Below are 12017 nucleotides of genomic sequence, written 5' to 3'. Positions count from 1 at the left end.
TCCCAATATTACGTAACGTCTTGTTTTCCCGCAATTAGGTTCACGTTGTTGAGAATAAGAGGCGGTGATCATTTTGTTACGCGAGTATTTTTTTTTGCGAAAAAAATTTTTATTTCAATTTTCAGGATTTTTATTTCAATTTGGTTTTTTCCATTCATTCAGAATTTTCGTTCATACGGATATTCGGTCCTTCAGAAGCATTGAAATCTGTATTTTATCTAGGATTCGAATATATTTGACCTTCGTGAGGGTCCAATGTGAGGGTTTAAATCATAATTGGACACCGTGAGGGCTGGGAATTTTTTTTCAAGTTGGTAAGAGTCTAAATTTTATTCATTTATTCAGAATTTTGTATATTCGCCCCTCAGACGCGCTGAAATCTCGTGTATTTTATCTAAATTAAAATATATTTGACCTCGTGAGGGTCAATTGTAAGGGTTTAAATCATTATTAGGCACCGTGAGGACCAGGAATTTTATTTCAAGTTGGTAAGAATCTACGTTTTGTCCATTTATTCAGAATTTTGTATATTCGCCCCTCAGAAGCGCTGAAATCTCATGTATTTTACCTAAATTGAAATATATTTGACCCTCGTGACGGTCGAATGTGAGGATTCAAATAATAATTTAGCACAGTGAGGGTCAGGGATTTTATTTCAAGTTAGTAAGTGTCTAAGTTTTGTCCATTTATTTATTTGTTCTTTATATTTGACCCTCGTGAGGATCAAATCCAACTTGACCCCTAGAAGCGTAAAAATGAGGTTTAAAATTACAGTTAATCTTCATCAAGTTCAAAATATTAACAATTTTAAGCTGATAAGAATCACGGTTTCATGTGTTTATTTGAAATTTTAAATACTTGACTCTCATAAGGGTTAAAATCATAATTCATGAGGGTCAAATATGAAGGTCAAAATCAGAATTAGGTTCCTTAACTATTTCAGCCTGATAAAGTATAAAATTTCATCTATTCAAAAAATTTTAATATTTGGCGCTTATGAGAGTTAAAATCACTCTTGACCCTTGAAGTCTTGAGTCTATCGCAAATATTCGATATATTCATAGCGCCCAAAATCTCATATATTAAGCCATTATTTAAGTTTTTTTTTTATCGTTATTTTACATCGCTTCGACCTGGTTAGGGTATACTGCGGTGATGATCAAGACTTTAGATGGTTAGATCGCACCATTCTACCCGTCCGGGATTCGAACTCGGAACCTTTCGCATGTGAGGCAACGAACTTACCCACTGCGCCAAGCCATCGGGATGGTTATTTAAGTATATTAATCGTTCACTCAAATATAATTGACCCTTATGAGGGTGAAAATCACACTTCACTCAACTCAGAAGACGAAAGCATCATTCCTCTGAAACATCGAGGAAGAATGTCTGAAATTGAATAAAATTCACTGAAAATAAGTAATTGCTCCCGAAAAATGAGACTTCCTTCCCTTCTGTGCAATAATAATCCTATTTGTTTCGTCCGTACACACGGACTAATTCCCCATTTCGCCAGTACTGACTCCATGAAAAAAATATGTAAACAAAAAAAATTACGGAGAGTGTACTTTTTTGTTCAGGTAAACCGATTGTACTTCCTCCCGACAGAAAGTTTTAATAGCATTGAAATTTATTTATTCCACCGCTGTGAAATGCAACTCTGAAATATTCCGAATATCATCCCCTTTTATTACTGAACTATTTTTGTTCTCTCCACTTGCATCGCATTTGTCGCTGCGAATACTATATGCATCCTCCAGAGATATGGGAGGTAATGGAAATAGCGAGGAGGAATACAACTCATTTCCGTTTAAGATTTAATCCAAGAAAGGGGAGGAAAACCGCTTGCTATCATTTTTTCACGAGGGAGTGTAAAAAAAATGTGTGTTTGGATGAGAGTGCTCGGTACTTCTGAAATAGCGAATGGCTGGTTCTATTGTAGCGAGAAAATTTCAGGAAAAAATGTGGTAAAACGTTGTGCGTTCGATCGGGCATGAAAGTGTACGTCTACTCGAGTGATAAAAAAATTTTAAGACAGAGTGCGGGAAGTAATGTCTGGATATCACGAAAGAGCCGAATATGAAGATTAAAATCATAATTGTCCCTTTTGAAAGACCGTGAGCCGTGAATTCTCAGCTAAATTAGGAAGAAAAAATCTGGATAGCTTGAAACCAGCGGGGACGCCGCCATCTTGCTTGGATATCACTTCACTCTCCCGCGAGAGGGTTTAAAGGTGGCGGGGCTCCCACCTCGCGTTTTTAAACATTTCTAAAAATTATTTAACGTCTTCAGATTACTCTCAACTCGTTTCATCCGGTTTCTATGAAATGAACAATTTTTTAAAGCCATTTTGACGATTTTTCAATGCCCTTTTGACTGAGAATTCGTGACGCTAAATTTTCCAGCATTTCAGTATTTTTTTTTTTACTTCCGAAGCCTCTTAAATTTTTCTAGAGTGAATAATTTATTAATTCCTTTTCTCAAAAATCAAACAAAAAAGTTATGATTGTAAATTATTATAACTTAAGATGCTTCGGAAGTAAAAAAAATACTGGAATGCTGAAGAAACTTTGAGCCATGAAAAAAAGCTGAAAAAAACAGAAGAATAATTTGAAAAAAAAAATATTTTCTAGGAACTTTCTTCAACGAGTTGAAGATGATTTAAAAAGAATAAATAATTCTAAAAAATGTTCGAAAATACGAGATGGTTGCCATCCGTGAGTGCCGCCATCTTGCTATTTTTATAGATGGCGGTCCCCACTTCGCATTTTTAAACATTTCTAAAAATTATTTATCCTCTCCAGATCACTCTCCACTCGCTTCATCCAATTTCCATAAAATGAACAATTTTTATAATCCATTTTCCAGAGTTTTCCATACCCTTTTGGCTGAGAATTCATGACGCAAAGGTTGCCCGGCACTTTAGTACTGTTTTTTCACTCCCCAAGCCTCTTAAAAATCTCACAACCTCTCACGTTCCTATTTCACACACATAAGGGTTTAAATTTCATGTATCCGAAATCGACAAGCTCTCAAATCTCCCATATCCAGCCCCTATCCACCTATATTCGACGCTCGTAAAAATAAAACCAAAAATTGACTCGCCCAAGACTGAAAATATCATGTATCCCGCGTCCATAAACGTCAACATCTCCCATATCCACCATTTATTATACCCATAAAAAAATGTGTTCGATCGCCCATCAAAATGTCTCCTCATACAATAAAAAAACATTCACCCGCAAAAGAGTATGCAATACATTTTCTATAATCATTTTTCTACTCACTTGCTTCCGCAATAATGCCTCTGTAGATCCTGCCGGTGTGTTGGCTCCATTCCGGATGGCCGTGAAGTTGGCTAATTTTATTCGGCATTCGTATCTCGCCCGGTCTGTCGACACAGTATAAAAAATTCATGAAACCCAATTTTTGCATAATTGCACTGGGAGAATGAACGAGTGAATATCACGGAAATAATTTCTTGGGCTAAAAAAGGAGATTTTCTTTTGCGTGACTTCTGCATTCCTTCAATGCGAAAGCCCCTTATTCGTGATTCACCGGGTCGAAGTTTTCCGTATTTTGAGTCATTTTATCATCTCCTGACACGAAAAAAACGACTTGGGACTGGGAATTCTCACTTCATCGTGAAGTGTTTGCACAATTTGTACATGGCCTGTCTCATTCTTAACAGATAAGATGTTTGACTAGAGAAATTAATTTTATAATTCAATTTGAAGGTAAAAAAACGATAAAACATTAGATTGTGATTTTTTTTTGTAGATGGAGTCGTCGAAATTGTCTTCATGACGCAACTTTCAATCGATTCACTTGAATTTTTGTATATACATGCGGAATATATGCATCAAAATATATAAATGAGGCTTTTTGAAAATTTTCATTTTTTTGGGTTTTAGGAATTTTTTTCTAAAAATTGGTACATGTGAAAAATGCGAAAAATTGTTCAAATTAAAGTGCTTAGTGAATCATTGAAGTATGAACTTTATCAGATGTTTGCTGGAGAATGGGAGCTTTGTAATCGTCCAAATTCAAGTTTCCAATTTTTTGCGATTTTAGAAATTTTGGATTTTTTTTTTACAAATTTCGAAATTTTCTTCTAAGGAATAAATCGAATTTTATTAATTTTTTCATGAATATAGACTTTAATAAGCTTTATTCATTAACACAAATTAAAATTCAATTTTTCATGCAGATTCGAAAAAATTGATATTTTTCCACAAATCGATTTTTCAACGATCACTCAAAAAATTGATAACAATACCCTCTTGATTCTATCAGAATATGATGGGGGTCGCACAATTCGTTGTTGAGTTACAGCACATTGTTTATGCGATTTGAAAGAGAAAATCGGGTTTTTCATGATTACTGAAAGAATCATCCGTAATAGTAATTAAATGAGGGCATGAAAAGTATATTTCAATGTCTTCTCAATCAAGTTGAAAAATGGTGAGAACAGCATCATTGCTTATCAAGTTACACAATACCGTCATGAGCTTTTTATATCAAAATCTCTATCTCTATTAAACTCAGGTACTAGTTTATTATGTTGAATAATTATTCATATTGATTTATGGTCCCGACTAACTTCTGACAGAACCTGAGTTAAACTCTGGCTAAATCCTGAATAAACCCTGATTAAATCCCGGCTATACACTGATTAAACCTTGATTGAACCTCGATTAAACCCGGACTGAAAACGAATTCGAGTCTTGAGAGGGTCTGAATGTAGAATTATTTGACAGAACGAAATAATACGCAAAATTTTGATGACATTTCAATTGATGATAGTACTATGACATGAAAAAATAGAAGAAGAGAATAGTGAAATAAGAATTAAAAAGAGAGAACCCATTTGGAAGCAAATTGCTAATTTATTAGCGATAATAACTATTCTCATTTATAAAAAAATGCAATTATCCACTTGTTTTCTACATAAATGAAAATTTTCAAAAAGCTCATCTAGTTGTTTTTGTACAAAAAATGAGAAAGAACTTACTGTCGTACACGGGTATGCGATTTGTGCATTCGCAAGGTTTTCGAGCCTCGGGTGAGTACGAGCATTGCTGGATGCAGGCAGAGCCCCGGCAATCTGAATGAAAAATGAGCTTTTAGGAGAGGATTTATTGAATTTGCAAATAGATGGAAATATTCAAAATAATGCAAATATTCACCTCCCCGTGTATCGTTTAAAACCGGCATTTCACAACTGTTTCCCGTGTAACCCGAGGTGCAGAGACATCTCACAGCTTCTGCCCCGATGTGCCTGTACATTACATCGCCAACGTCAAACAATAAGTCATGTGTCTCATCAATCGATTATGGAACAGTGAGTTTGTTGATAATGGAGCAATTACATACTTGCAGGTACCACCATTTCTGCACATGGTCTCCCGTTCATCATCTATGCAGAGTGGACCGTGAGAGCATTTTTCACCGGTGAATTTCTCGAAACAGTGACAACTAAATGACCTGGAGATAATTGAGAAATACGGGATATTGTTATTACCAAGAGTAAGGGTTGGCTGAGAAAATATGGGTTTTCCCTTTTTTCACTGTATAAATTAGTGTGTTAAGACGTGTTCTCCAGTGAAATGCTTTTCTACTTTTGTTCATTTGAGTCCCATTTGACCCCAAGTTTCCGGAGATTTTACAATGATTTTATTATTTAAAATTTGTGGGTCTGAATTTGAATCTCGATACTGAGCCGTTAGGAATGATTTTGAAAATTTGGAAAAAAAATTGAGGTTTACTTTTGGAGAAAGATTGATGAAATAATTGAAAAATTGCAGTTTTTGAAAATTACGCGCTTTTTAGATTATGAGGGGCAGAATAAAGGTGATGAGGGTCAGATTAAGGACCACAAGGGTTTAAATAAGGGTTACAAGGGTCAGATTCAGGGCCATAAGGGCTACATGGGTCGGATTAAGGGCCCCAAGGGTTACAAAAGTCCGAATAAAGGTCCAAATAACGGTCACAAGAGTGAGATTAAGGGTTACAAGGATCAGATTATAGATCATATGGGTCAGATTAAGGGTCATAAGGTCACAAGGATGAGTTGAAGGATTCAAATAAGGGCCGCAAGGGTTCTAAAGGTCACGAGGGTCAAAATGAAACTTACGAGGGTTATAATGAGGGTCAGATTAAAGATCCGAGTAAGGGTTACAAGGGTCAGATTAAAAATCACAAAGATCAGAAATGAAGGGTCAGAACCTGAGGTTCACAAGGGTCAAAACAATACTCACGAGGGTTATGAGGGTCGGAACAAGGGTCGCTGGGGTCAAATTAAAAGTCACAAGGTTCAGATAAAGGGTCATAAAGATCAGATTAAGGGTTCAAATAAGGGTCGCAAGGGTTTGGTTAAGGGATATGGGGGTGAAAACCAAGGATTAGAAACTAAAGGTTCACAAGGGTCAAAATAATAGTCACGAGGGTTATGAGGGACGGAATAAGGGTCACGGTGGTCAAATTAAAGGTCATGAGGTTCAGACGAAGGATCAAAAGGGTCATAAGGATCAGATTAAGGGTTCAAATAAGGGTCGCAAGGGTTCGGTTAAGGGAGATGTAGGTCAAAAACCAAGGATCACAAACGAAAGGTTCACAAGGGTCAAAATAATAGTCACGAGGGCTATGAGGGCCGGAATAAGATCGTGAGGGTCAGACTAAGGGTCACAAGGGTCAGATGAACGGTCGCTGAGGTCTAAAAAGAGTCATGGGGGTTGGTGAGCGGAGCGAGCAGGGGGTGTAACCCCCTACTAAAAGAATATAAAGATACTTGTCTCACTATCTCAACTTGAGACCCTATTTCATCAAATGCAGTCCCCGACTAGTTCTCAAGATACTGCAAGAATTATTCAACAATTCAATATTGAGATTCAATTCCCTGAAAATGCAAATCTCTCAGTGGAGATTGAGACAGGCCAAGTGATAGCGTATACAAATTTCTATGCAAATGTTCACACTCTAAATAAAAGACGAAAATAAAAAAATATATAAATACAGCATGACCTGGAGGCATTTTGTTCCTGTCTGTAAATTTCCTGGCGAGACATCAAAACCACAAAAACTTGAATAATTCAGATACTTACTCGTAGGTGCCATCGAGTATGCAATTTCCCGCAAAAGAGCAGTCCCTAACCGTGCAAGAATTTGGGTTGGCATCTGCCTCCGTCACTTCGTACGTGACATTGAAGCCATAAACATCGAGAAGATCATGAAGTACTCGTACGTGATTTCCCTCGAGTCGGTCCAGTTTAAAGTCAATAACGAGAAATGGCCTGTATGTTTTGAACCAGCGATATTCAAAAACATTGCTCTCTGTGACTTTTTTAATGAGGGTTGCACCAAAATTTGTGCTGTCAGACTCGTAATAAGCGTACTCGGTGAATTTTAAACCCTTGTAAACGTACAACTGAGTGAGATAAATAACAATGGAACTGTTGCCAAATGGTATGTCCGATGCGTCTATCACCCAGCGACACTTAATGGGCACGGAAAATGGTCCAGGAAAGTTTGGCGTTTGAATTATTCCCCTTGGCGACATTAAATGACCACCGCAGAATTCAACGTCCGTCGGACTCGCCAGAACTGAGAAAGTTACTATCAAGATGGGGTAATTGATCCAGGGACTGGTCATTCTAGTGTTTGCCTGGAACGTTAATGAGAATCGGATGGGTGTAGCCGGTTTTCGGGGATATTTGGGGGGCGTTCATTGGTCGTTAGCGCGTTTTGTTCGGAGGCGGTGAAATTTCGGGGAAACGCGTGTGAAGAAATTCAATAGAAAGGATAGCGAATTTGCTAGAAAATTTTATTGGAATTCTATAGGAATTTTTTTTGAATTCGCTAGGTTTTCTATTGAGCTTTTTTATGTGTGAACCTGCACGAAAAAATTTCATTGAAAAACTTAATGAATTCGTAAGACAATTCTGTTGGATTTCTATCGAATTTTCTGTTAGTTTTTGAATTATTCTAATGAAGAGATGTATAAAATAAATTAATTGAATTCGATTTTTTGTGTAACTTATTTTAGTGCAATATTTTCTTTGAAGTCTCGCGGTTCAATTTTTCTACGTTTTTTGTTTGATTTTTTTAATGAAAAAACAAGAAAAAGATAGTGAATAAAACTCGGGATATTCATGTTGAGGAATTGTTATAGAAAATTGTCTTAATTGGAAAAATTGTATAGAAAAATCAATAGAATTTGATTTTTCTATTCAACTCATTCTATTAAAATATTTTTTACAGAAATTCCTCGGCTCAATTTTTTAAAGTTTTCTTTGATTGGTTTTTTTTAAAGAAAAAAGAAGAAAAAGAGAGTTTTAAAAACTTAAAAAATTAATTCTGAAGAATTGCTGTAGAAAATTATCTCAATGGGAAAAATTGCACAAAAAGATGAAAATCTACGAATTTTTTTCTATGAAATTATTTCTATTGTACATTTTTAAAAAACGCACAATAAAACTGCGGAATTCTCCAATAGAATCAGCCAAAAACTAATAGAATTTGATTTTTCTATACAACCCATTCTATTGAAATATTTTCTATAGAAATTGCTCGACTCAATTTTTTTATTTTTTTTCTTCAATTTTTTTAATGAAAAAAAGGAAAAAAGAGGGAAAAAACCGGGAAAATTCATATCAAATAATTTCTATAGAAAATATTTTAATAGAGAAAGTTCTACCAAATAGTATATTTCGTAACGAGTGCAAAAAAGTGTTTTTTGGCGAGTGGGAGGTTTATATCACGAGCCGAAGGCGAGTTAATATAATCCCACGAGCTAAAAAACATTTTTTCACGAGTTACGAACAATATTTTTCATCACAATGTGGCGGAAATTGGACTTTTAGGCACGCGGGGCGTGCCGAAAAGTTCACTTTTCGTCACAGCTTGATGAAAAGATTATTTTGTTAATAAAATAGTTGCTACTTAAATTGGAATCTAATTTTTGAATAGAAATAATGATTCATCTATATTCAAACGGGATTAGAACATTTCTTCGAGCTAATTAATGCAACAAATATCACACACTACTCGGCTGGGATGCATCAAGGTCTCACCGGTGGAAATTTCCTGAAATTCAATTGACAGTCACATGCCAATTTGCTATGCTGTGAACTTTGGATTGGATTTCAGATCGAGTTATCCGCGAAGTTCTGATTTATATTCAACATTCGAGGAAATTGAGTTTTCTTCGTATTCAACGAATGTAGAAGCCTCCATGATATCCCGAGTTTTGGAATTCATTGTGGAATTAATTCAATTCGTTCTTCATTAAAAACTGAAGAATTTGCATCACGTCAAGTTAAATTTTTAATTTTTATGGGTTTTAAGGAAATTGGATGAATTGTCAAGCGAAAAATCTCTTGAAATTTCATGCGAATCAGTTGTTAATGGACAATTCGAGCATTCCCCCTTGAAATTTAAGGTGAAATGTTCTGTCAGAACAGTAGTTGAATGTAACCCGAGTGAGAATAATCGATTGAACCAACATCAATCGTGAATTGCTGACAGTGTTAATTATTCCTGGAGATTCTGTCTATAAACATTTCTTCAGTCATACTTTCCACTTGATTTAAATGAACTTGAGGTCAATTTGCTCATTAATTTTGTCATGTGAAATACAATTATGAAAATAAAACAACGGAATAAAAAGGAAACATTAGCGAGTGACTCAATAATAAATATTTCAACGAGTATAATGCGCCCAAAAATGAGTAAAAAGATTTTTCTGTTCCAGTGTAAATGAAATTCACATTTAATTCAATTTTCTTCATTAAAAACTGAAGAATTTGCATCACGTCAAGTTAAATTTGAAATTGTCATGGATTTTAAGGAAATTGGATGAATTGTCAAGCGAAAAATCTTTTGAAATTTCACGCGAATCAGATGTTAGTGGACAATTCGAACATTCCCCCTTGAAATTTAAGGGTGCCAAGTGAATTTGGCGATGACCTTGAAAATTGACATTCACCAACAAAGTTATAATTTTTTTAATTAATAGTGTTAGACAGATGGTGAACATCGGTGACACTTTTAAAATTTTAGAACTTATGGATATCGAGAAATTAAATAAACAAAATCAGTCTTATACACGGCCTCTTATGGAGTTTTGATTAAATTGAACGTTTCAACCCCCTAGGAACTCAAGAAAAATTGTAAAAAATTTGAAGATATAGGGAATGATGTGTTCAATGTGATGGCGACAAAAAACAATGGGGTACCGGGGTGAATAAGAGAGATATTTCAACCCGCCGTACCCATTTGATCCCATGCTTTCTCGAGGTTCGTCACGCGAAATAGAGGATTTTCCGCATTTATTTTCTCGATGTCTAGTTCCGGTTGCGGGTTTGAAATTTCGTCGGATGGATGAATACATATTTCTCCAATGATGGAGGGAAAGAAAAAATTTTTTTTGAATCTTTTTTCAAATTCACTTGGCACCCTTAAGGTGAAATGTTATGTCAGAGCAGTAGTTGAATGTAACGCGAGTGAGAATAATCGATTGAACCAACATCAATCGTGAATTGCTGACAGTGTTAATTATTCCCGGAGATTGTCTATAAACATTTCTTCAGTCATACTTTCCACCTGATTTAAATGAACTTGAGGTCAATTTGCTCATTTATTTTGTCATGTAAAATACAATTATGAAAGTAAAACAACGAAATAAAAAGGAAAAATTGGCAAGTGACTCAATAATAAATATTTCAACGAACAAAATGAGCCCGAAAATGAGTAAAAAGACGTTTCTCTTCCAGGAATAGAAAATTGCATTGAATTGAATTTTAATTCCATGGAGAATTGAAGACAATAATCTCCAGGATTTTCATCCTATCAATTTAAAATTGATAATTTTAGGAACTTCTAAAAAAATTGTCTGAGCTTTCTCCATCAAAATCTCTGGGTATTCCGTCTAAATTAGTTCTTGATGAATATTTAAAGAATTCCGTCCTGAATCTCCAGATGAGATATTCTGCCGGAGAAGTAGTTGAATGTAACGCAATTGAGAATCGATTGAGTCAACATTAATCGTGAATTATTGCCATTGTTAATTATTCCCGGAGATTCTGTCTATAAACATTTCTTCAGTCACACTTTCTATCTGATTTGAATGAACTGGAGGTTAGTTTGTTAATAAAACAACGAAATAAAAAGAAAAAACGTCGAGTGACTCAATAATAAATATTTCACCGAACAAAATGAGCTCGAAAATGAGTAAAAAAACCTTTTCCTTTCAGGAATACAAAATTGCATTGAAGTGAATTGAATTTTGATTCCATGGAGAATTGAAGACAATAATCTCCAAGATTTCCATCCCATCTATTTAAAATTGACGATTTTATGGACTTATAAAAAATTATCTGAGCTTTCTCCAACAAAATCTTTGGGAATTCCGTCTAAATTGGTTCGTGATGAATATTTAAAGAATTCCCTCCTGATTCTCCAGATGAGATATTCTGCCGGAGAAGTAGCTGAATGTAACGCGATTGAGAATCGATTGAGCCAACATCAATCGTGAACTGTTGACAGCGTTAAATATTCCCGGACATTCTGTCCGTAAAACTTTTCTCAAGTCGCACTTTCCGTTTGATTTCAAGTTAATTTGCTCATTAATTAGCCGAATATACTGCTATCAAAATGAAACAATAAAAACAAGTTGAAAAGATCCTCAAGTGACTCAATGAAAAATATTTCATAAAAATAAAATGACCTCATTACGTTGAAAGAGACCGCAAAGAGCATTTACACAGAATTATTAGTAGTATTTTCGCATCTCAACGAATCGCAATTAAAACTCCTCACCCCCGATGAACTTCAGTTTCATTACATTCACCCGTGAAATTTATTCTCTTTCATAACAAAACCAGAAGAATATAATTCCCAAAATCCCATTTCATCCCGTAAATATCAAATATTGTGATCAGAATAAAACTACAAAAACTAGTGGAAAAAATCCTGAAGTGACTCAATAAAAAATCGGAAGACATTGAACAATATTTTAC

General features: G+C 35.1%; 1 protein-coding gene across 2 annotated transcripts in view; it reads right to left on the bottom strand.

The window, feature by feature from the left end:
• Nucleotides 1-12017, bottom strand: part of LOC107045354 — a 48940-nt gene that overhangs the window by 34245 nt on the left and 2678 nt on the right. For both annotated transcript variants that reach the window (XM_015267623.1, XM_015267631.1), the window contains exons 2-6: nucleotides 7104-7663; nucleotides 5377-5487; nucleotides 5190-5281; nucleotides 5015-5107; nucleotides 3288-3391 (exon numbers count right to left, since the gene is read on the bottom strand). In XM_015267623.1, coding sequence (XP_015123109.1) covers nucleotides 3288-3391; nucleotides 5015-5107; nucleotides 5190-5281; nucleotides 5377-5487; nucleotides 7104-7663 — 960 coding nt within the window. The remainder of the gene's footprint in view (nucleotides 1-3287; nucleotides 3392-5014; nucleotides 5108-5189; nucleotides 5282-5376; nucleotides 5488-7103; nucleotides 7664-12017) is intronic.

This window comes from Diachasma alloeum, unplaced genomic scaffold, assembly GCF_001412515.2.
Source record: "Diachasma alloeum isolate Michigan unplaced genomic scaffold, Dall2.0 Dall_scaffold_00180, whole genome shotgun sequence".
Classification (NCBI taxonomy): domain Eukaryota; kingdom Metazoa; phylum Arthropoda; class Insecta; order Hymenoptera; family Braconidae; genus Diachasma; species Diachasma alloeum.
This window is presented reverse-complemented; position numbering and strand designations above follow the sequence as displayed.